Raw genomic sequence first — 24,785 nt, 5'->3', positions numbered from 1 at the left:
CAATAGTTTTATAGTGGTATCTCTACATTTGCATTTCCCTGATGACTTATGATATGAAGCATTTTTTCGTATGTTTATCTGCCAACTGTATATCTCTTTGGTGAGATCCCTATTAAGTCTTTGGTTCATTTTTTTTAATTAGGTTGTTTACTTATTGTTGAATTTTAAGGATTCTTTGTGTACTTTGGATAATAGTCTTTTTTTAAATGTCTTCTACAAATATTTTCTCCCAGCTTGTCTTCACATTCTCTTGACAGGGTTTTTCACAAAGCAGAAACTTTTAATTTTAATGAAGCCCAGCCTATCAACTCATTTTTTTGAATGTATTGTCACATCTTTGGTGCTGTATCTAAAAAGTCATCACCAAACACAAGAGTCATCTAGATTTTCTCCCATGTTATCTTCTAAGAGTTCTGTGTTTCACATTTAGGTCAGTGATACATTTTGGGTTAATTTTTGTGAGACGTATAAAGTGTGTACTTAGATCCTTCCCCTCCGCCTCCTTTTTGCATGTTCATGTCCACATGAACAGCATCATTTGTTAAAAAGACTATCTTCTGCTCCTTGAAGCTAGCTTTTAATGCAACACTGTGTGTAAAATATGAAAATCTTATAAAGCAGATACATTCCTATTTGCACTTCTGGGTGAAAAATGTTCAAATCCCAGACTAATATTAAGCACAAAGAATTATATGAAGAATACACAAAAAGTGTTCAGGATGAACTCATCTGAGGTTTAGAGACTGGCAGCGTCAAGAGCCAAGATCAATAAATCAAGGGAAAAAACCCTCGAGATTTCTAGGATTATCAGAGTTGGTGACGTGTGTTAATACCAGGCAGCTAAAGAGTACCTCTTCTTTTCTAGGATTCCAATTTCTACACATAAGGTATCAGAAATTTGCGATCTTCACTTTGAGTCGCCTTTCCTATTTCCTGTATCTAGTCACTGCACTGACTGTATATGAATGTCATAAGGATCTGCCATTTAATCTCATGGACTGATTACCATATATCCCAATGTATTAAAATCCCTTTCAGATACTAAAATGCCACCCTTAAATTCAGAGCATTTGCTACAATTAATATATGCAAATATCAAAGTGACCCAGAAGTAAATGCCCACGTTTACTTGTGATTTCCATCCAGAAAAAACAAAGAACCATATTCTGAATATCACCCTCAAGTTTCCCAAAGTGAAATCGCACTTCTGCTTTAACTGAAACATATGCATCTTCCTTCCTATCGGAAATGATGTGCTTAGGCCAAAAAGGAAACTTTGCTCTTTCATGAAAGTGCTTGTTACTCCTGAAAGCTACTCCCTCTTCCTGCTCCTTCCAGAGCAAGCATAGAATTATGTACTTTCCAAGTGGGAAAATGACAAGTGTAGGAGAAAAGGTTACTTTGCTAGCCAGGGAGACTATACTGAGTGAACAGACCTGAAGTGGTAACAACATGAGTAGTGGCTGCAAAATGAAACACATGAAAACTATTACAAAGGTAACATGAAACGGGAACAAGGGAAATATGTTAAGAGGTAAAGATGGTAATTTAGGCATATCTTAAGAAAGAAAAATATTTATTCATCTTTACTGCTTACAGCTGCCTTTTTTGTAAAAGTGACTAGCTGACTCTAAAATTCATATGGAAATGCAAGAGACCCAGAATAGCCAAATGTTGTAAGTGAAAAAAGTTGGGACCTCAAACTTCCTAGTTTTAAAACTTAATACAAAGCCACGGTAATCAAGACAGTATAGTGTTGGCATAAGGACAAGCATATAGATCAATGGAACAAAATTGGCAATTCATAAATAAACCTTTACATTTATGGCCAATTATTTTTGACAAGAGTGCCAAAACAATTCAATGAGGAAAGAATAATCTCTTCAACAAATGATGCTGGGACAACTGGATATCTACATGCAAAAGAATGAAGTTGGATCCCTTTTTCACACTATATACAAAAATTAACCCAAAATCAATGCTATAAAATTCTTAGGATATAGGATATGTCTTTGAGACATGGGTTAAATAATGGCTTCTTAGGACAACAAAAGCACAAACAGCAAAAGAAAAAAGATAAACTGGATCTCATCAAAATCAAAACCCTGTGCTTCAGTGGATGACTATCAAGAAAGTGAAAAGACAACCCACAAAATGAGAGAAAATACCTGCAAATCATGTATCTGATAGCAACTTGTACTCAGAACACATAATGAGCATTTATAACCCAATTAAAATGGGTAAATGATTTGAAAAGACATCTTATGAAAGATATACAAATGGCCAACAAACATGCAAAAAAGGTATTCAATACTTTAGTCATCAGGGAAATGCAAATTAAAACCCTAACAAGAGGGGCACCTGGGTGGCTCAGCTGGTTGAGCGTCTGAGACTCTTGATTTTGGCTCAGATCATGATCCTAGGGTCAGGGGATCAAGCCCTGTGTCGGGTTCCATGCTAAGCATGGAGCCTGCTTAAGATTTTCTCTTTCCCCCTCCTCTACTCCTCCTTTGTGCACATGCATGCATGCACACACGCTTTCCTCTCTCTAAAATAAAAATTAAAAACCTTAAAAAGTAAATTAAAAAAATAAAACCACAATAAGACACCAGTTCTCCATTAGGATTGCTAAAATAAAAAAAAGACAATGACGAATGTCGGTGAGGAAGTGGAGAAACTGGATTCCTTATACACTGATAAAATTGTAAAATGTTTCAGCCACTTTGGAAAAGCTTGGCTGTTCCTCAAAAAGTTAAATACAGAATTACCATCTAGCTTTATATAACTCCATACAACACCAATTCCACTCCTAGGTATGTACCCAAGAGAACAGGAAGTACACATTCACCCATAAGGTTACACATAAACATTTATAGCAGCATTATCCATAACAGTAAAAAAGTAGAAACAAATGTCCATCAATTGATGAATGGATAAACAAAATGTGATAAATCCATACAATTGGCACAAAAAAAAAAAAAAGGAATGAACTACTCACACAAGTTACAATATGGATGAACCTTGAAAATATTATGCTAAGTGAAAAACAAAAGAAAATATTATGCTAAGTAAAAGAAGACCATCACAAAAGACCACATAATTTATGATGCTATTCATACAACACATGCCAAATAAGCAAATCCTATGACAGAAAGTAGATTAGTGGCTGCCAGATGCTGGAAAGATGGGAAAAGAGGAGCAACTGCTATTACAGAAGATTTTGGGGGAGGTGATGAAAGTGTTCTAAAAATGGTTAGTGGTGATGGTTCACAACTCTATTAAATATACTAAAAACCGTGGAGTGGTACACTTTTTTTTTTTATTATTTATTTTTGAGAGAGAGAGAGAGAGAGAGAATGAGAGAGCACACAAGAGAGCACAGAGGGAGGGACAGAGGGAGGGAGGGACAGAGGTTGAGGGAGAGGGAGAGAAGAGGAGAGAGATCCCACAAACCATGAGATCATGACCGGACGCTTAACCGACTGAGCCACCCAGGTACCCCTGAATGGGTACACTTTAAAAAGGTGAATTTGGGGCGCCTGGGTGGCGCAGTCAGTTAAGCGTCCGACTTCAGCCAGGTCACGATCTCGCGGTCCGTGAGTTCGAGCCCCGCGTCAGGCTCTGGGCTGACGGCTCAGAGCCTGGAGCCTGTTTCCGACTCTGTGTCTCCCTCTCTCTCTGCCCCTCCCCCGTTCATGCTCTGTCTCTCTCTGTCCCAAAAATAAATAAAAAAACGAAAAATAAAATAAAATAAAATAAAAAGGTGAATTTTATGTTATGTAAATTATATCTTAATAAAACTGTTATAAAAACAAAGTTTCAAGGTGTCAATGATGGAAGCAAGGAAACGTACTGACAACACATAAACAGTTCTCCAAATTATTACAAAAGAAAAAAAATATCTTAAGACTTAGTCACAACTTTCCTAGAACATCAAAAAAAGTTTTTTCCAGATGATCACATTTACTGACAAGCAAAGCAAGAAGTATTACAGTAAGCTTGTTCTTTAGAATACATCAGTATGGTATAATTGTATTAAAAATAGAAGTTATATTATGATGACCAGAGCAATCTACCACTTGAGGAAAAAATAAAAGTCATCCCAATATACAATTTTTTTAAGGCTAATTCAAAGAATTAAAGAGACTCACACTACCTTGGATATCTCAATTTTCTACCTTTGCTCAATGAAATTAAATGAAGAGAAAATTTCAAGACAAATATTCTACAAGTGTAACCGTTATGCTCCCTAATTTAGGAGTTCCTACAATTGAACTACTAAAAGGAAACAAAATTAAACATTCTAATCTTTCAAAATTAGTCAGTTTGCTAATGCAAACCAGAAACACTACAGAATCACATGTTGCACCACTCTAAGTTACTACACTATTACCTAAAAAATGAAAAGTTCAGAAAAAGAACTAAAGGTATTGGCTTTGTGAACATGGCACGTTTTATGAGGCCTGATTTGAAATAACGTGGTCACCTATTCGTCACAGTGTGGGACACTCATTATACTTATTACTACTTAAAAGGGCTAGAAAGGAAACTTTTTTGGTGATGGTCAACAGGTGCCATTCACTGAATACTCAATTTATTTAAGTCATAATTTTAAAACCTTCACACCCTCCATGTCACTTCATTTAATCCTTACAGCAATGTGAGGGGTAGGAATTACCACTCATTTCACAAAAAAGAAACAGAAACATCAACATCTTGGTTTGACCAGGCAAGCTACTAAAAAATGTCACTGCCTCTCTCAAGGAAAAGGTAAGATCAAATCCAATTTTCAAAATTCATTATAGGCCTAAAGAAAGGTTACAAAAAGCACTACTAGCATATTCTCTCTTGACAGTCAAATGGACATGAAAATAGAGCGATCACACACAGGCTATAAAGTTGTGAAGTTAATACTCTGCCACTACCATATAATTAACTGACAGCATCTAAGGAGGTAGATAGATGGTCTGTTTTCCTTTTAACTGGTACTTTTAATTCTTACCAATTTCTTCCCAACACAGAAGCAGAAAACCAGATATGTCAAGAGAAAAAAAGAACAATAATGTATTCTAAGTGTAGCATTTGCATTTAAAATATGCACATATATTTTTCAGAAGAGAAGGACTAAATGGCGTAACTGAGCTGTGTGGTACTACTCAAGATATTGAAAGTTATGTTTAAAATGATACTTCATAGATGCACAGAAAAATAAAACCAAAAGAAATACTTACTTTCCTCTCCATGAATGTTTTGTTGTGTAGAAACATGCCAAATCCTTATTTTCCCTAATCATGTTCATTTTGTGCTGAAACCTAGAAGATAAAAATATGGCTGAATTTAGTACGGTTATCCCTCGAGTTTTTCCTGAATCTCACATACCATACTGTCAAAGCCTGCCATATGGTACTAATTTTAAGGCACAACTTATTCTACAAGTCCATAAGGTTTAAAGGGACAGGTACTGGTCTGTTCCCCTCTCTGTCACACACTTTAGCACACCATATTGTGACTGTCTGCTCCCCTCCACTACACTGGGTTTCTTAAGGACAAAAATTGCCCTCAACATCCCAAGAATAGAGAATCTAATAAAAAATGTTAAAGTACATGAATCTTTAAATCTCACATTACCAAACAATGCCTTGGCACAATACAAGCACCTAAAAATGTGTGCCAGGTGTCCAATCAATTCCAAAAAGTTTTTGCTGAGCTAAGTGCCAGCCATTCTGCTATCATTGTCACTTTAAAGGAGACCCACTCTAAATACGATTTAAGTTAAAAATAACATTTTCATTAAAGAAGTAATCCATGCCCATAGTAAAAACAAACAAAAAAAAAACCTAAAGTGCTCACAAAGTAAATCCTAGCATCCAAAGCTAATCATCCTAGCCTCCCTTCTAATTAGAATAGGGTTTTTTAAACAAAATTGTGATTGTCAATTGTACTGCTTAAGCCTGTTTTCACACAATATTAACCTTCTTCTATGGAATTAAAATTTTTAAAGTCTACATGCTATTCAATTGTATGAATTTAGTATAACAATGCTACTCAAAGTGTAACTGCAAACATCAAGCCAATTACAGAAACTGACAGTTAAGGGTTTAGAAACTTTTATAGCAATTTGGTGTGTGGACTCCTCTGGCTGAAGAGTTACATAGACCAAACAGTTCAGGACTCTCAAACTTGTGTGATAAACCACACGGTAATAGCTTCCTACCAGCCATATGCACAGGGACCATGTTACATGCAATATTTAAAAATTAGTTTATTGACCATAAGCCAGAAGTATATAAAATCCAGACTCTACTTATTTCATGAGAAAATTTAAATTTAGCTAATTGTACAGGATAAGTCAGTAGAATTGTTAACTAATGAAAGGCTGATAAATTTTGAAAATGCTACATAATTTGCTTCATATTGCATAAAAGTTAAAAATGAACATGGTCAGGCACCTCGATGGCTTGGTCAGTTAAGCGTCTGGCTCTTGATTTCGGCTCTGGTCATGATCTCACAGTTTGTGGGTTTGAGCTCCATGTCGGGCTCTGAGCTGACAGTGGGGAGCCTGTAGGATTCTCCCTCCCTCTCTCTCTGCTCCCCTCTGCTTGCTCTCTCTCAAAATAAATAAATAAACTTTTAAAAAAATGAATATGGTCATTTATTTCATCTTTTGTGACTTGAGTATCTCTCCTTACCTTTAATTAGAAACACATTTTTAAACAAATTAAAAATACTGGATACATACCAAAGTGTCAATGCACACTGAATCATTAGAATCATGGTTCACTTCAACTCTCTTTATATCTTTATACACTGGTCTAATGTGTTTTTTTTTTAATCAGCAAGTATTATTTTCATAATTTTAACAAAACCGTTTTCATTCAAAAACATTTTTGCAATAGCTTTTTGAGATATAATTCACACACCATAAAATTCACCCTTTTTAAGTGTACAAGTCAGGGGTTTTTAGTATATTCAGAGTTCTACAACCAAGGCTGTTTTTAGAACATTTTTATCACCCCAAAAAGAAACCCTGTTAGCAGTTAGCAGTCACTTCTCATTTCCACTCACTCCCAGCACCTGGCAACCACTAATCTACCTTTTGTCACTATGACTTTGCCTATTTTAAACATCTCATATAAATGTAACCATACAAAATGCAGTCTCTGTGACTGCCTTCTTTCATCTAGCATGACATTTTCAAAGTTCATCCACATTCTGGCATGGATTAGTTTCCTTCTATTGTAGAGATATACCACATTTTGTTTATTCATCAGATTATGGACAGTTGTGTTGTTTCTACTTTTTGACTATTATGAATCATGCTGCTATGAACATTTGTGTGAACAGTTATTTCTCTTGAGTACATATACCTGCAGGGCAAAAACATTTTAAAAGACACCTCTATTTTGAAACTGCTTTCTTCACTCCTACTACTTGCTTTTGTATTAGCAAACTGGCAAGGTCCTCTACATTCTATGTAGGACACTCTGCCTCTAGATACCTATATGGCTCACACCTCCTTCCAATCTGTGTGCTAATGTCAGTTTTGTTTTGCTTTTTTTTTTTTTTTTTAAGAGAGAGAGGGTGTGCACACCTGCATGCAAGCAGGGCAGAGGCAGAAGGAGAGGAAGGGAGAGACAGAGAGAAAAATCTCAAGTAAGCTCCACACCCAGCACAGGGCTCTATCTCATGACCATGAGGATCATGACCGGAATTGAAATCAAGAGTTGGATGCTCAACTGACTGAGCCACCCAGGCGCCCCAGATGTCAATTCTGTAATAAAGCCTACCCTAACCATCCTGTTATAAATTATAATCATTCTCCTCATTTCACACTTTAAATCCTTCTGATTCCTGTTCATTTTTCCTCTATGGCAACTTTAATAGTCTAATATGCAACTTATTAAATTTATTATTTAATCCTGCTACCATATCCAGACAGAAGCGTTTTTGTGTGTTAAGCTCATTATACACACACACATATACACACATACACATATGTGTGTGTGTGTATATGTATGTCTATATATGTGTGTATATATATGTGTGTGTGTATATATATATATATAAACCTCAGAGCCTATAAGAGTGCCTGACACAAAACAGGTTCTCATTAAGTATTTGAGTCAATGAATGACATACAGCAACCCAGTGGGAAACTCTGATATCCATTTCAAGTTGATGTTCTAACAAGTACTCCTAAATAAAGTTTTGCCAAACCTGCAAAAGCATCAACTCATGCTCTGAGGAATCAGAGAATCACAAGTAACAGCAAGGTTAGGGAAACCTTTACTGTTACCAGAGAGGAAATTACAGTCAACTGACATCTTCCTACTAGTGTGTATGGAGACAGCTAAATATAGTCCTGACAGTTGGTGTGTTTTGTTGGTTTTTTCCTGCATCGTGTATCTGGGATGAAACAGCCAACGAAGACTTACTAAACCAGCAAACATTTCCTCAGCCTTCTAAATCATTTGCAGTAAATGATACTGATGAAAAGAAATTCAGATAGGATCTCAGATAAAGTACCAAAATAGTGAAAAATACAGGTCTAGAGATATTCTCTTTCCCTTATACACTACGACTGAAGACTGGAATAAGGAAATAAAAAAGAAGACAGAAAACATGATGGCTGATATTAAAGAGCGGAGTTTGGATTCCTAGAGTCCTAAGTTAAGATATCTGAATGTCAGACTCTGTACCAAGGGCCTACCTTAGGAAAAGTGACAAAAGAAAATGTATTTGAGTGAAGGGTGACTGATATCATTAAGGGACTTTAAATTTAAAATGGAAGTGAGAGAAAAATAATAGACTTTAAAATGATAACCCCCAATGCCTGGGTGGCTCAGTTGGTTAAGCATCCAACTTTGGCTCAAGTCAAGATCTCATGATTTGTGAATTCGAACCTCGCATCGGGCTCTGTGCTGACAGCTTGGAGCCTGAAGCCTGGAGCCTGCTTCGGATTCTGTGTCTCCCTCACTCTCTGCCCCTCCCCCACTCATTCTTTCTTTCTCTCTCAAAAATAAACACTAAAAAAATTTTAATGAAAGGGGTGCCTAGGTGGCTCAGTAAGTTGAGCATCCAACTTTGGCTGAAGTCATAATCTCATGGCTCATGAAGTTTGAGCCCCACGTGGGCCTGTGCTGACAGCTTGGGGCCTAGATAGAGCCTAGAGCCTAGAGCCTGCTTTGGATTCTGTGTATGTCTCTCTCTCTGTGCCTCCCCCACTCGTGCTCTGTCTCTCAAAAATAAATAAAAACATAAAAATTTTTAATTTAATAAAAAAAAAATGACAGCCCCCCCCCCCAAAAAAAACTCAGAGCATGACCCAGAAAAAAAAAAAAGCAACAAAAAAAACCTTAAGAATGATTTCATAAGTATTGCTGACTTGGGGGGAATATGTAACTCAAACAGATCTTTTAGGAGAGGAATTAAAACAAGTTTACATCAAGAAGGTTTATCTACAACTTTCTGGAGACATATGAACTTGATAGTGATGAAAGTGATGAGATACCTAAGTAGTCACCTCAATCCAGAGAGTTCTTAGGTTAGGATAGATGAAAGGAAAAAGGGAGAGAAGACCTAACATATTAATATAAAAGTAAACTACTGGAAGATATACAAATGGCCAACAGGTATATGAAAAGATGTTCAATGTCACTATCAGAGAAATGCAACTCAAAAGTATGAGATTTCAACTCACACCTGTTACAATGGCTATTATCAGAACAAACTCCAAAGACAATTTTAGCAAGAATGTAAAGAAACTGAACGTTTATACACTGTTGGTGGAAATGTAAAATGGTGTAGGCAGTATGAAAAATAGTATGGAAGTTTCTAAAAAATTAAAAATAGAACTACCAAAGGATCCATGATTCAAACTTCCAGGTATTTATCCAAAAGAACTGAAATTAAAATTAGCATCTTGAAGAGCCAACACTCCCATGTTCATTGTAGCATTACTTGTAAAAGCCAAGATGTGGAAACAACCTTAAGTCTATCAACAGGTGAATGGATTAAGAAAATGTGGCATACACAAACAATGGGATATTATTCAGCCTTGAAAAAGAAGGAAATCCTGCAATATATGACATGAGTGAATTCTGGGGGACATTATGCTAAGTGAAGTCAGTCACAGCAGGACAAATACTGCATGACTCCATGCAGTATCATGAGTTATCTAAACTAGTCAAATTCTTAGACACAACCAGGAAATGGAGTGTGGGAGAAATGGGGAGGTGCTAATCAATGGGTATAAAGTTTCAGTTATGCGAGATGATTAAATTCTAGAGATCTGCTGTACAGCATGGTGCCTACAGTTAACATGTACCATACACTTAGAAATCTGTTATGAGGACAGATCTCATGTTAAGTGTTCTTACCACGATAAAATTTAAGAAAATTTTAAACTACTGATCACCTGACCTGACAGAAGAAATACTGATGTAGATAACTATGCTGACAGAAAAATACAATGTAAGATTTTAAAAGTACTCATCTCTCTGGACGTCAGAAGTTCCTATGGCCAAAATCAGCACACCTGACCATTATCTCTAATATTTTAGGAAGCAATAAGTGATAACTGCTTTAATCCTGAGTAACAACCACCAAAAAAGGCTAGTAAAATGAAGTGCCCTTTATAAAAGATAATTACTCTTTCTCTCTAAAAAGCTTGCTTTAGCCATGTTAAATATATATAGGCAGAGGTATATCTGAGAGGTAAGAGAGGGAGGAGACACTCACCTAAGTAGCCAAGTCAACCCCAGAAATAATGGAATAATTCAATGCTATTTATTACTAGTGTCTGCATAGCCTCATAATGGAAATCAGGATAATGCTTTTCTGAGCCCTCAGTAAAGATTATACTGAAATTGGGGAGGCATGGTGACCCTAATAAAAAGATTTAGAACACGTCCTGAAATTATGCAAAACCTGGGTTTACTGTGTATTCCTTATGCTTTAGTGAGCCAGGCCCTATGCATTTATCTACCTCATTTTGTCCTCTACCATGGTACAGGTAGGATGATCCCCATTTTATTGACAAGAAAACTGAGTTAGAGAATTTATATCACTTCTCCAAGGTCACACAGCTGGTAAATAAGTAGTTAGGCCAGACTTTGGACTCAATCTGCTTAACTCTACACTCCATGTATTTAACCTCAATAATAATACCTTCCCTCAAGTTTAGGAAATCAAAATAAATTCATTCTGACCATGTAATTACAGATTTATCATTTGACAGCACATTCCAGGATTAACTTAGAATGAGTTCCAATTATTATCTTCACACAATTTCAAACAATAAAGCAAACTACCATACTCAACACAGGACAAAATAAACAAAAGAAAAAGGAAGGCTCCAAGGCTGAAATACTCTACCATCTAAAAATAAACTTTCAAAAATTTCTGCCTATAGATAAGCTTTAAAAACACTTTTTAAACAAAGGGTTCAAGACGAACATAAGATGACAGAAATCTGCTACCAATATATGATTCCACGATAGTCTTTAAGGAGCTCAAAAATATTCTTTAACACTGAACTTTTAAAATAGCCAGATTAGGGGCACCTGGGTGGCTCAGCCGGTTGGGCGTCTGACTTCAGCTCAGGTCATATTCTCATGGTTCTTGGTTTGAGCCCCGTGTTGGGCTCTGTGCTGACAGCTCAGAGCCTGGAGCCTGCTTCGGATTCTGTCTCCCTCTCTCTGGCCCTCCCCCACTCACGCTCTCTCTCTCTCTCTCTAAAATAAATAAACATTAAAAAAAATATAGCCAGATTAATGAGATCTGAGGCTAGGACCTACTTTCCAACAGCATAATATTAATCTCCAAATTTTCAAGTCAACCTATTTTATATTCTCCATAAAGCCTCAATCACTTTGTGACACAGTCATTTCATCTAATGAAGGCAACTGGTCTGGAAACAGCACTGTTTCAGACCATGAGGATACTTCTAGACACACAGATAACTCATTAGTAGACAATGGCAATACACAAATATCAGGAAAATGCAGAAGAAACAGGATAAGAAATTCTGTATTATGTATCATTCAAAGTGAGACTTGGAACACCTTCAAGAGAACCACTAGAAAATGAGTGAGTGCAAGTCTTGGGGTCTTCCGAGTACAGTGTTCAAGTGATGATTTAATCTGGTAACACAAACTCCAAATACTTCCCTGTAGCACAGATACCAGACCACAATCAACATAACTAATGGCTAGCACAAGAAGCTACATTAATATACACACTAGTTTTCTTTTTTAATGTTTTTTAATATTTATTTTTGAGAGAGATAGAGTGTGCACTGTGCACGCACGAGCAGGGGCGGGGCAGAAAGAAAGGGAGACACAGAATCAGAAGCAGGCTCCAGGCTCTGAGCTGCCAGCACAGAGCCTGAGAGGGGACTCGAGCCGACGAACTGCAAGATCATGACCTGAGCCAAAAAGCTGAAGGTTTAACAGACTGAGCCACCCAGGCACCCCTGTATACACACTAGTTTTAATACTTAATCTATCACCAAGGTATGTAAGGGTGGTGAATTTTTAAAATACTACTTATAGCTAAAGACATATTAGTAGTAACTGCCATTTACAGGCTGCATAACTTTGAAAAAAGCTTCCTAACTTCTGGGAATCAAGGTTCATCTATGAAAGGGAGAGAAAAGCATCGTTAATGAAGAGCTTTGGTGCAGACTAAATTAGATAACTCAAATAAAGGGGAGAATGTGATGGTTGGCTCAGAATAAGCACTCAAAAATATTAACTGCAATCATAATAGTTACTACTGCACTTTAAATAATAGTACTGTACTGTACTAGATATGAAATATTTATCTTTCTAGAATTCTCTTTCAGGCTTCCAGGGTCCTGTATCTCTTAAGGTGTTATTAAATTACTTGATCCTAAGTCTTTTCTCTATTAATTTCAATCCTTGTACTATTTAATGTATATTACCAACAAATATCAGTTGGAATTGTTATTTTCAAAAGTACAGTGTTTTACTGTCTTAATCAATTAGTATTCACCCGCCCATTCAAAATTAACTACAGCAACAGGGACACCTGGGTGGCTCAGTCAGTTGAGCATCTGACTCTTGACTTTGGCTCAAGTCATGATCCCAGGGAGATGGGATGGAGCCCTTTGTGGGCCTCAGCACTGAGCCTGGAGCCTGCATAAGATTCTCTCTCTTCTTCTGTCCCTCCCCCATTTGCACATGTGCACACATGCTCTCGTTCGCAAATTTTTAAAAAAAATTGTTTTTTAAGGAATATATATTTCTTAATCTGGATGGAGTATGAGGGTGTCATTTTATTATCCATTGTTATTTTACTCTTCCAATTTATCTTACCTAAAAGGGTTTTTAAAAAAGAAAAAAATATATGACAGGTCCAGATAATCATGATAGATGAATTTTTTTTTTAACTTTTTTTAAAAATTTATTTTTGAGAGACAGGGTATGAGCAGGGGAGGGGCAGAGAGAGAGGGAGACACAGATGGGGGGTGGATGGGCTCGAACCCACCAACCAAAAGATCATGACATGAGCTGAAGTCAACACTTAAGTGAGACATGCACCCCACAATAGATGAAATTTTTAAAAATTACTAAGTCAACTATAACCTAACATTTAGCTTTTCTTTATTGCAACTTTAGTCCTATAAAATACTACCATTTTGCAAGTCAATGATACTTATTACATTATAAATACCCCCTCCTACTTAGGTATTTGGAATTTCACTGGTTAGAAATTTTAGATGAAACCAACATAGTATTTTTATTTTTAAACTATTTTTTACATATTTATTTTTAGAGAGAGAGAGAGAGAGAGAGAGAGAGAGCGCGCACACGCGTAGGGGAAGGGCAGAGAGGGAGACAAGAGGATCCAAAGCAGGCTCTACACTGACAGCAGAGAGCCTACTGCGAGGCTCGAACTCACAAACCACGAAATTGTGACCCAAGCCGAAGTCCGACATTTAACCAACTCTTGATTTCAGCTCAGGTCATGATCTCATGGGTTCATGGGTTCGAGTCCCACATCAGATTCCCTACAGAGCCTGTTTGGGATTCTCTGTCCCTCTCTCCTCTACCCCTCCCCTTCCCTCCCCCCACCATCACTCAAAATGAATAAAAACTTAAAAAAAATAAATTTATGTTTGATATTTACAAGTTAACTATGATTTAAGAAACTTTTGGAAAAAAGAACTTCACTCCCTAAAAATAATTTATGCTGCATTTAATATTTACATATTTCTCCATTAATATTTACAGATTCTTTAATAAGCTCTAAAAGTGGTTCTAAAATTATTGCTCACAGGCAAAAACTCATAAGCAACCATAATTCCCATTAACAGTCATGAAAATCTGCAACAATTTTTGTTTATTTACTTTTGAGAGACAGAGCGTGCATGGGAGGGACAGAGAGAGGGCGACAGAAGATCAGAAGTGGACTCTGTGCTGAGAAGAGGGCCAGATGCAGGCTCAAACTCACAAAGGTGAGATCATGACCTGAGCCAAAGCCAGATGCTTAACTGACTGAATCACCCAAGCCCCCCATAATCTGCAACATTTCTAATATCAAGTCCCTCAAGCATCAACCAGGTAATAGCAGTAACAGTCACTTATAAGCACATTCTCTAAATAGCATTGAGGTATCCAACTAAGAACATGTAAAAAATTGTTAGATGAGATCTTGGTAGCAGCTGCATCATCAGCACTTGCTACCCTGCCAGTTGCTGAGATGCTACTCAAGTTAGCAATAATATATTGTTCAAACTAATTATTGCTTAAATTTCATCTCCTTCATTCCTGCAATAGTGTCCCTCTTCAAATTCTTAAAGACCTACCCTTTTTTTGATGAGAAAACACAAGCTTCCATTTCCTTTGTAACTTAATCACATTGGAAGCGTCTCCAATGTTTGCAAGTTGGCTTCACCTGTTTTCATTCCAAATCTTAATATTACACCACCAACAGAGCTTTTTTGCAACTTTGCATTTTGTTATTTTGAAAGAAGTGTTCTTCCAGGGGTTAAAAAGTCAAATTCAGGACAACACAGGCATTTTGGCTAGATTCACCCTATTCATGAGTTCCCTTGCTTCATGCTTTCCAACAACATTTAATGTTCTTAACATTCTCTAATTTATTACTGGCAGCAAAAACTGGCAATCCATTTAAGATCATTTATGAATAAAATAAGATCATTCAGAAGATACAATTGTGACACAAAACCACAGGATCTGAGAGTCTACACTGAGCAGGAGCCTACATCAAATTGATACTAAGAACAAAGAGCAGGTTAAACCGCCTGGATACCACAGCACCCAAGCAGACAGATTACAGCCAAGCTAGAAGCAAAAGAATTTGCACACATAGCAAAATTAAACGTTTATGTGCAAGTCTTAAGTAAAAACAGAGCCTTCACTTAGCCAGACATGTATGAGTATAGTCAGAAAAATAGTTGTGCCTTGACTTCATATGGAGTTACATCCTGATAAGCCCATAATCTGCTGAAAATGCATTTAATACAGCTAACTTACCGAACATCATAGCTTAGCCTAGCCTACCTTACATGTACTCAGAACACTTGTATTAGCCTACAGTTGGGCAAAATCATCTAATACAAAACCTATTTTATATTAAGTGTTGAATATCTCAATGTAATTTATTGAATACCATACTGAAAATGAAGAACAGAATGGTTGTAAGCGTATCAGTTGTTCACCCTGTGACTGTGTGGCTGACTGGGAGCTGTGGCTCACTGCCACTGCCCAGCATCATGAGACTATGCTACCACATAGTGCTAGCCTGAAGAAAGTACCAAAATTCAAAGTATGATTTCAACTGAAGGTATACCACTTTCACGCCATCATAAAGTTGAAAAATTTTAGGTCAAACTATTGTTAAGTTGGGGATTCTTATTGATACACTAGTGAATAAATTAAGGAAATGGCTTTAATAAAGGCTATCTGCCTTTAAAGCACACATTTTGCATGACCAACAGAGTAATTTTTACGCAATTACAACTTGGGAGAGAGCTGGTAAGATACTAATTTTTCCACTTCGAGTCTGTAAAATGAAGAATTAACTCTGCTTTCAAGTAATGAATTAAAAACACGAGTTTGTTTGAAATGCATTAAAAAATAAGATGGATAGAAATATGATAAAGTACAGTAATGTTAATGTGAAAATCTTGGGAGACAAGTATATGAATATGTAATGTAACGTTCTTTCAACTTGGCTATAGATGAAAAATTTATTTGGGGGGGGGACTGCATTTACCTTTATTTTCTGACCAAATTCTCCTATAAGAGAAATATTTTTCTGCTACATTGTAACACTACACCAGAAAATATGGTATATAGTCACATGATAGGAACTAATTTATCAACTTAATATTTCCTCATACAGCTATATCCTATTAAAAATGCAGGGGGAAGGAGAACCACTGCTAAGGCAAAAGCTAATAATCTTGAGTAATAACCAAAAAGAGAACCCCTTAATACTAGCTTCTTAAAGGCCTAGTTTTATTTGTAACTGAATTCAAAATATGAGTGGCTAGTTCAGTTTCAAAAAAAGGTAAAAATGTTTAACATTCCAATTTTAGTAGATGTGCTGCCAAAGCAAACACAAAATATAGTTAACAGAACATTAATTTTTACCCAGATTAAAAAGCTACAACTAGATTGTCTTAGAATGTTCTGTGTATGGGGGAAAACAGATATGAACTTGAATCTTTAATTTTCAGCTTCATGTTTTAATACAGAACACAAGTATAAGTAAAAGCATTTCCTTGTAAATAAACAACAAAGCAGTAAATGTAACTTATATAATACCTACTGTATAGGGATCTTTACTAAACAGATCACAAAATAAGGTTTGAATACATCCTACCTCAGCTTTCTAAACTTGAAGAACCCACTAACTCCAGAGATAAACGTGGTTAGCAAAGAAAGCCAGTGGTATTATCAAATTTCAGCTGACCAACAGATCTCCAAATAATTGCCCCAAAGTTACAATACTGAAACCTTTGCACTGATGTATCAAAACGAGCTTTTAAATACTTCCAAAATAATCTAAGATCCACCTACCCATTTTAAAAAAAACCCATTCCTTTCCAATTAGAAACCAGACATATACTCATGAAATAAAAGGGCAAGAGAAACTCAAAAGCAAACACTAAATCTAAAAGAACACTTTTAATATTATCTTAATCAGGGGAAGGGCAAGCATAAATATTACAGCAGTTAATTTTGTTGGCCTTTCCTATTCAATATAAATCAAACATTGAAAAAAATTGCTGTCTGTATTTTAATCACATGTATGCTGATTTCATCTGAGCGAATAATTCTTACTTTTCACAAAACAGACCTCTATCTGTTGTAACAAAAAAAGTTTTTTTCCAAGAAAGACACATGATTATGACTCTCCTTTCCAAAACTTAAAAATGCCCTGAATATTCACCTAAAAACTGCAAACATGTCCACTTCAGCAAATACTGTGAAATCAATGTCACTGATCATTTACAGATTTTTAGTTTGTACACATTCTTGAAAATTTTTAGACATAATTTCTATCTTTGAAGCTAACCTGGCTTTTGCAAGAACAAAACATACTAGTTCAATAAGCTCTTCTTCAGCTCACAAACAGGTACTTAATAGTCTTGCTGTTACACTAAGTAGACCCTAATGGGTAAAAGAGACTTTCAATTGCCATGTTTAACTTGTTGCTGTTTTTTCTATCATTACAGTAAATGCATAATAGGGGTTTAATTACCTAAGCATATTACAAATACATCTTAGAGGAAGTTTAATAGTAAGCATCCTAATATGCAAATACACTATTAAAAGACAAGGAGTTGGGGCACCTGGGTGGCTCAGGTCATGATCTCTTGGTTGGTGAAATTGAGCCTTGCATTGGGCTCTGCACTGACAGTGCAGAGCCTGCTTGGGATTCCCTCTGCCCCATTCCTGCTTGTGCTCTCCCTCTCTCACAAAATAAATATACAAACTTAAAAAAAAAAAAAAAGACACATTTAGGCTGCTGTAATTTCCCTTTCACCCAACACAAAATAGCAACAACATTTAGGTCTTTTTTTTAGCTCTTTCTGAAATTTCCCTATTATTCCTAACTCTCCCATAGTTCTACACATTTTACAGAACACTCCCAAATCTATCAGTGAACTAAAAAAAAGAAAGAAAAAAAAAAAAGGAAAATTCCACTTTTAAAATTAAACCCAGCAGATCTAACGCTGGGGGCGAGGGAATGGCTTTAACTACTCTCAGATTTGATAAACATCCAAAATACATTCTGCATCTCAAGTAGAAGTTTGAGGGAAAGAAAAACCTAGCACTAGATGACTAAGGAATACATGTCTGAAAAACATGTAAAAAAATGTAAATATTATAATATAGGAGGGAATCTAATGGGGGAATCTCCTATATTCATAACCTTATCAATCCTTCCATTGTGTTCTGGCAACTTTCTTGACAAAATCAAAACATATAAGTAATTATTTTAGATTGCTTTGGGATTTTATTTTTGATGTGTTCATCAAAATATCAAATTTTGGGGTACATGGGTGGCTCAGTTCGTTAGGTAGTCGACTCTGGATTTCAGCTCAGGTCATGATCTCACGGTCTATGATTGTGAGCTCCACATCAGGCTCTGTGCTAACAGTGCAAAGCCTGCTTAGGATTCTCTCCTTCTCTCTCTATCCCCTCCCCTGCTGGTGCCTACACGTACTCATGCTTGCTCTCTCAAAATAAATTTAAAAAATATGTATCACATTTTTACTCATCAACTGCACAGAGGTATTACCAACGACCATGTGCTAAATATGTGAACACTGCTTAGGCAGTGTGGTCACTTCTAAGGGCAACTTATAATGCTTCAACTATAAAATCCCAATGAATTAACTTTGTTGTTTTAGAGATCACTCTTCTTTATAAGCAGTTCATAAAAGTACAAGTAAAACTCAAATATGCAGGCTGTTGAATAAAGTTAGGAGCATGTGAAAAGAGCTACTAGCAAATTATGTTTATCTTTATTGATAAACATCTTAGTGAACCATACTTAACTGTACTTTGCAAATGTAACTGTGTCTAAGTTAGCAAAGATGATCACAACCATGCTGGCTTAAGTTACTTACTACAAAAATATCCCTAAATCACTGACTCTCAAAGGAGTATCCACAATTAGGAATCATTCCATACTGCAAGAGATGTTACTGATTGGCATGTGCTGAGCATGTGAAAACTGCTGAAGCAGAAAAATGTATTGAGAACTACTGGCTACAATTTTACAGTAATGGTTGGGGCAGGATGCTGCCCCATGAGACACTATGATTAGAAACACTACAGTAGTCCCCCTGCCCCTTACCCATAGGAAATGTGTTCCAAGACCCCTAGTAGATGCCTGAAACTACATAGTATCCAATCCTATATAGACTATGTCTTTATACATATTTACCTATAATAAAGTTTAATTTAGAAGTTAGGCACAGTAACAGATTAACAACAATAACTAATAATAAGACAGAACAATTATAACAACATGCTGCAATAAGTTATAGGACTATGGTCCCTCAAAATATCTTACTGTACTGTCAGCCTCCTCCTGATTTGAGATAAAATACCTATGTGATGAGATTACATGAGGGGAATGACACAGGCACTGTAACATAGCATTAGCTATTACTGACCTTCTGACATCAGGAGGATCATCTGATTCTGGACTGCTATTGACCTTGAGTAATTCAAACTGTGAAAAGTGAATAAAGGGGGATGGGGGAACTACGGTACTATGATTCAGTGAATGGAGCTAGATACCCCTCAATGTATAAGACAGTCCTATGGGTTGAAGAACTACCCTTAGTTGACTTTCAAATATCCAAGTGGGCATTCACATCCATAAAAACCTACTTATAACTAATGCCAATTTTAATTCTGTATTAAATATAAATCACAAAGTACATTTTGCAGAGTTTAATATGAGTATAATTTTCTAGGAATGCAACTATCATGTAAATGGAAAGATTATACTTTGAGTCCTCTTGGCTTTTGTTTCAGAATGTCTGTATTTTGTCTTCATTGTTGAAAAATATTTTTGCTTTTTTTCTTCCAGTACTTTAAAGTTGTCACTCAATTGTCTTTTTGATTGCATGGTCTCTCTATTTTAACTCTTTGTTTCTCTGTACAGGTCTCTCTTGGGCTACCTTCAAGATTTTCTTTCTCCTTTGTTTACATCAATTTAAATATGATGTCAAGGAGTATTTTGAGTTTTTGGGGGGCATGGGTATTTTTCTTGGTGTTCTCTAAGATTCCGGATCTGTGGTTTGATGTCTGACATTAATTTTGGAAAATTTTCTATTATTTCCTCAAACATTTCAGTATTTCTTCTGCTCTGTTCTCTCTTCTTCTGTGATTTCAGTCATTATATATTAAAATGTTCGATACTATCCCCAAGCTCTTGGGTGTTTTTTTTTTTTAACTTCATGTTTCAGTTGGGTAATTTCTTCTATCATCTGTAAGTTTACAGACTCCTTCCTTGGCTATGTCAATTCTGATAAGCCCCAAAGCATTCTTCATTTCTTTACTGTGTATTAATGCTTCTAGTATTTCTTTTGATTCTTTCTTATAGTTTCTACCAGGTGAAACCACCCATCTCATCTTGCACACTGTCCACTTTTCTGTTCAACATTTAACATTATAGTCATTTTACACTGCCTATCAGATAATAGCATCTATGTTAATCTAAGTGTACTTCTGATAATTGCTTTCTCTTGAGAAAAAAATTTGTCCATTTAGCATGCCTCGTAATTTTTGGTTGGAAGCTGAACATGTATAGAACAAGAGAGACTGAGGCAAATAAATTTGGTAACTGAAAATGGGCTTGTCTTTGCTAGGTCTTTAGTGCAGTGTTTGTGACCTGTTTAGAAGTTAGGCTGGGTTTGATGTGTTGTTGCTGTGGTTATTCTCAGTGTTCGACAGGCTTCAAATGTGCAGAATAGCTGGTGCCCATGGTGAGGACAGTTTACTAAAGCAATGTCCATTTGATCCTTTGTGCTGTACTCTTTGCATAATCTAGTTCCTCACCTAATAATACTCTGCATTTACTTGTTACTCAAAACTTCTTATGATGGTAGGGGGTTGGAGATAGTCTTTGTGGTTCAATTAAGGTTCAGTCTTAGGCATACACTAGATCTCTGGATCTCAGGGGTATGATCTTATTCATGCTGGCAGCAATTTTAAGCTCAGTACCCCTCCCTGAGAAGATTCTTTCCCCTTTTCTGGTCTTCCCCCAGCTCAATGAATGCTCACCAACAAGATATCTCACCAGCAGAGATATCCTTCCCTCCACAGATTAAGGTTTTTGCTCCATAAAAGAAGCAAAGAGAAAGAATCAGAGCTTTGTGCCCCTCCTGAAAACTGCTATTTTCCTCCTCTAAGTCAGCACCAACAACAGACATTCCCCAAGGTTCTTTCCAATCTTTTCTAGGAATGCCCAGTGAGTTTGTGGAGAAAAAGCGTGGAAAAAGGTATACTCAGCTTTCATCAATTTGTCAGCTCTTCTAGCTCAACGCTTCTTGCCAATACCCAGCAGTGTCCAATGAAGATCTACTCTGTCTCCTTAAATTCTGGGCTAGTAGTCTGCTCTGTGACCTCAGTTTCTTAACAGATTTCCAAAAAAAAAAAAAAAAAGTCATGAATTTAAAGTTAGTCCCATTCTTTTCTGGTGCAACAGTGAGAGCAAAGCTTCTTTTTATCCCAGGACCAAAGCCAGAGGTGGCTGTATTATTTAAAAACTATCTTGGGACAATAAAGCAGGTGTTAAAAATTATTTGGAATAAAAAGGGAGTCTTTATTAGGTTTAATGAAATTGAGAAACTGTCTTAAAAGATTTCTTTCAAAACACCTCCCCTTTAACCCCTGCTAGACATTACAGTCAACATTTAGGCCTAAAACTATTAGCAACCAAATTTTTGTTAGTTTATCTGCACAGTCTTGCATCTAATTTACTCATTTTAAGTACCTCAATCAGAGAAGCAGGGGAAAAGTGCAATGGAAATCTCAAAAAAACCTGTGTAAACAGAACTGGTTAAGGAACTGAGCCAAATTAAGTTAAAACAGGTCCTTTTCTTTTCAACTGTAATTTAGTATCTATTGAGAACCAGATTCAACTATCAACCTTTCTACAAATTTAATAAAGCCAGCATTGTTACATCCAACTTAGCAACCAGCTTCAATTTATTTGTGGGTAAAGTTAAATTCTTACAAATAACTCCTGCTTTCCATCATTCCATAACTTTTGCACTGAAAGTGCTCATATATTTTATAGACTATTTACTACTGCCACTTTAGAAAAAGAGGAATATCCATTGCCTCCCAGTGGAATAGAAATGCTGGTATTTTCCACGAACCGGACTATAAGTTTAAGGTTCTTGACATTCCTATCTCTTAATAACCCTCTGACTCCTCTTTTCCTCCCTTAATATGTTCTATTTCCTGTTTTCAAGCTAGGAATACAGTGTAACATTTTCTAAACAGGACTTATGTCCCATTGTAATATTAATAGCAAAAGCCAAGTTTGAGATACAGCTGTTTAAATACTGTTTCATATTACATTTAAAATGTTAACAAGGTTTTAGGTTATATACTACATTCAGTTTAAACACTAAAGCACTTTCCAGAAACCAAAGAAACACGAATCAAGTCGTTTTCAGATACGGAGTTTCTGACAAGCAGTTTTCTAAATACATAAATAAATAAATAAATTTTTTTAGGGCAAGTCCTATTTCATATCCCTATAGACTCAGAGTACTGATAATATACTACAAAACCTAACCACTGTAATTTCCTCAAACTCTGCAGACAGTATTTTCAAACCTAGAAATCCATCAGCCCTATAAAGTAAAAAAAAAAAAAAAAAAATACAGTGAGACAATCACTAGGGTAGATCCTGAAGAAATATTCTGAATTTTTTCCCCCGAAGACATTACACTCCAAGAGGCTCAAAATAACCCTATATAGTGTAAAGTCCTTAATAGAGAACGTAAAAACATCAGGCAGAGAGACCCTCCTTTTTTAGGGGAATCACGGCAGGGTAAAAGGGAAAGCAGAGAAGGGAAATTATCACTTTGGGAAACCATGGCCACATTAGGGGGAGATTTTTTTACTGTCCCCCCCCCAACAACTGATAAAGGATACAATCTCAAGACATCAACTGATAAAACAATCTCAACACAAGAGTGGTTAACTGAACACCCTACAACAACGCAGTTTGAGGGAAGACACTCTTCAGGGTAGTCAAATTTGCGTTCAACTGCTAGTTCACTGAGCGTTTCAGTCCTACTTCACCTAATCCAAAGGCCACATTCAAAGGCAAAAACCACGGCAGTGAAGGAAAAGACCACTGAAAATAAGCTTCCCTGCAGGAAAAGGAAAAACCTTAGAGGATAAACTTGATTTTGGAAAAAGGAGAGACTGGAGGAAAAAAAAAAACAAACGCGGGTGCTCCCCATCTCCTAACAAAACGAAACAAAGCTAAGCAAAGAAAGTCCAAAAGTCTATACCGGACGTGGGGGGAAAAGGGGGTCGCCGACCCCAGGAAACGAGAGTTGCCGGCATCCAGCAGAAAGTGTGTTCAGACTAGAGGGCTGGAAGGGAATCCCGAGGGCGGAGTCCAGAGGGGAGTCAGGGGTGTGTGGGGGTAAGGCTGTAAAGAGCGGATCTGGGGGGCCACGGTGGGTAGAAAACGAAAAAACAAGCCAAAAAAGAGGGGTGGGGTTGAACAAGGCAGCACCCTGGGAGACTGTCACTTAGACACCGGGGATCCGACGGGAGGAACCCGACCAGCAGCCTTGGGGGAGGGTAATCTGCTTTCCTTAACAGCTGAAGGCCAAGACACCACCCCTCTTTTTCCTGTCCTCGGCCCCTCAAGTATCCGTGGCGTGAGAAGGGGGTAAGAAAGAGCCCCCAGAGGCCGGTGCCCAGAGCGGTTTACCTTCGCGGAAGGCTGGAGAGGCTCCAGCCCGAGCTCCTCCCGCCGCCGGCTCCGCGTCCGGAGTGAGATGAGGTGCACCCCAGCCTCCTCCGCCTCACCACTTCCCCTTTCCCCGGTCGGGGCCCTGTAGCTCCGCTGCCGCGGGTTCCTGGTGCCGCGGCGGCGCGGCCTCCCCGCCCCCTCCGCCTCCTCCCTCTGCCTCTCAGAGGCTCACTCTGGAGGCCGCCATCTTCACTCAGGCTTTCAGCGACCGTGCTCCAATACGCCTGCGTCGCCACCGCCCAGGCTGTCACGAGACCCGGTCAGCTGATTTCAACTCTTCCGCCTTCTGTCCCGCCCTCCCGCAGGCATTTCTCGGCTCTCCCCATCCCATTCGCCCCCTTTTCCCAGAAATTCCGCGTTCTACGACCCGCCCGCCCCCCAAAAGTTACACATGCGCAAAGTGACGAGGCCAGCTGTAGGAGCCGGAGTCCACGCAGCGCGTGAGGGGGATCCGCCCCTTGGTGCGTGCCGAGAAGCACCCACCCCGGAGCGCGCGCGCCCTCGCGGGCAGAGCCACGCCCCTCCGGCGTGTTCTCCTAAGGTCACGCCCTTCGGCGTGTGGTTCTGAGTCCTGCCGGGTGTTGTGCGGTCCGGATATTTACGCTGTTAAGTCCCAGATGTCCTGTTTTAAATCCTTTCCGCAGCTTCGCGCTGGACTTCAAGTGCGGTGAAATATCCACGAGGCAATCCGAAGGGTCAGCCTACTACGCGGTTTGGCTGGATAGCGAGTCAGCAGGTTCACCACTATTAAAACT

The 24,785-nt window shown here is 37.6% G+C and overlaps 1 protein-coding gene across 1 annotated transcript in view; it reads right to left on the bottom strand.

The window, feature by feature from the left end:
- The window catches only part of DNAJC13 (DnaJ heat shock protein family (Hsp40) member C13), a 125,426-nt gene extending 101,111 nt beyond the window's left edge, over positions 1-24,315 (bottom strand). Inside the window, exons 1-2 of the mRNA XM_047099768.1 lie at positions 23,989-24,315; positions 5,232-5,312 (exon numbers count right to left, since the gene is read on the bottom strand). Coding sequence (XP_046955724.1) covers positions 5,232-5,299 — 68 coding nt within the window. The 5' untranslated portion in view covers positions 5,300-5,312; positions 23,989-24,315. The remainder of the gene's footprint in view (positions 1-5,231; positions 5,313-23,988) is intronic.
- Positions 24,316-24,785: the final 470 nt, after the last annotated feature.

The sequence above is a fragment of the Lynx rufus genome, unplaced genomic scaffold (assembly GCF_022079265.1).
Source record: "Lynx rufus isolate CCGP_SWC_20201006 ecotype Redwood Valley unplaced genomic scaffold, mLynRuf1.p SCAF_5, whole genome shotgun sequence".
NCBI lineage: Eukaryota > Metazoa > Chordata > Mammalia > Carnivora > Felidae > Lynx > Lynx rufus.
Note: the sequence above shows the minus strand (reverse complement) of the source record. Positions and strands in the feature narration are given on the sequence as shown.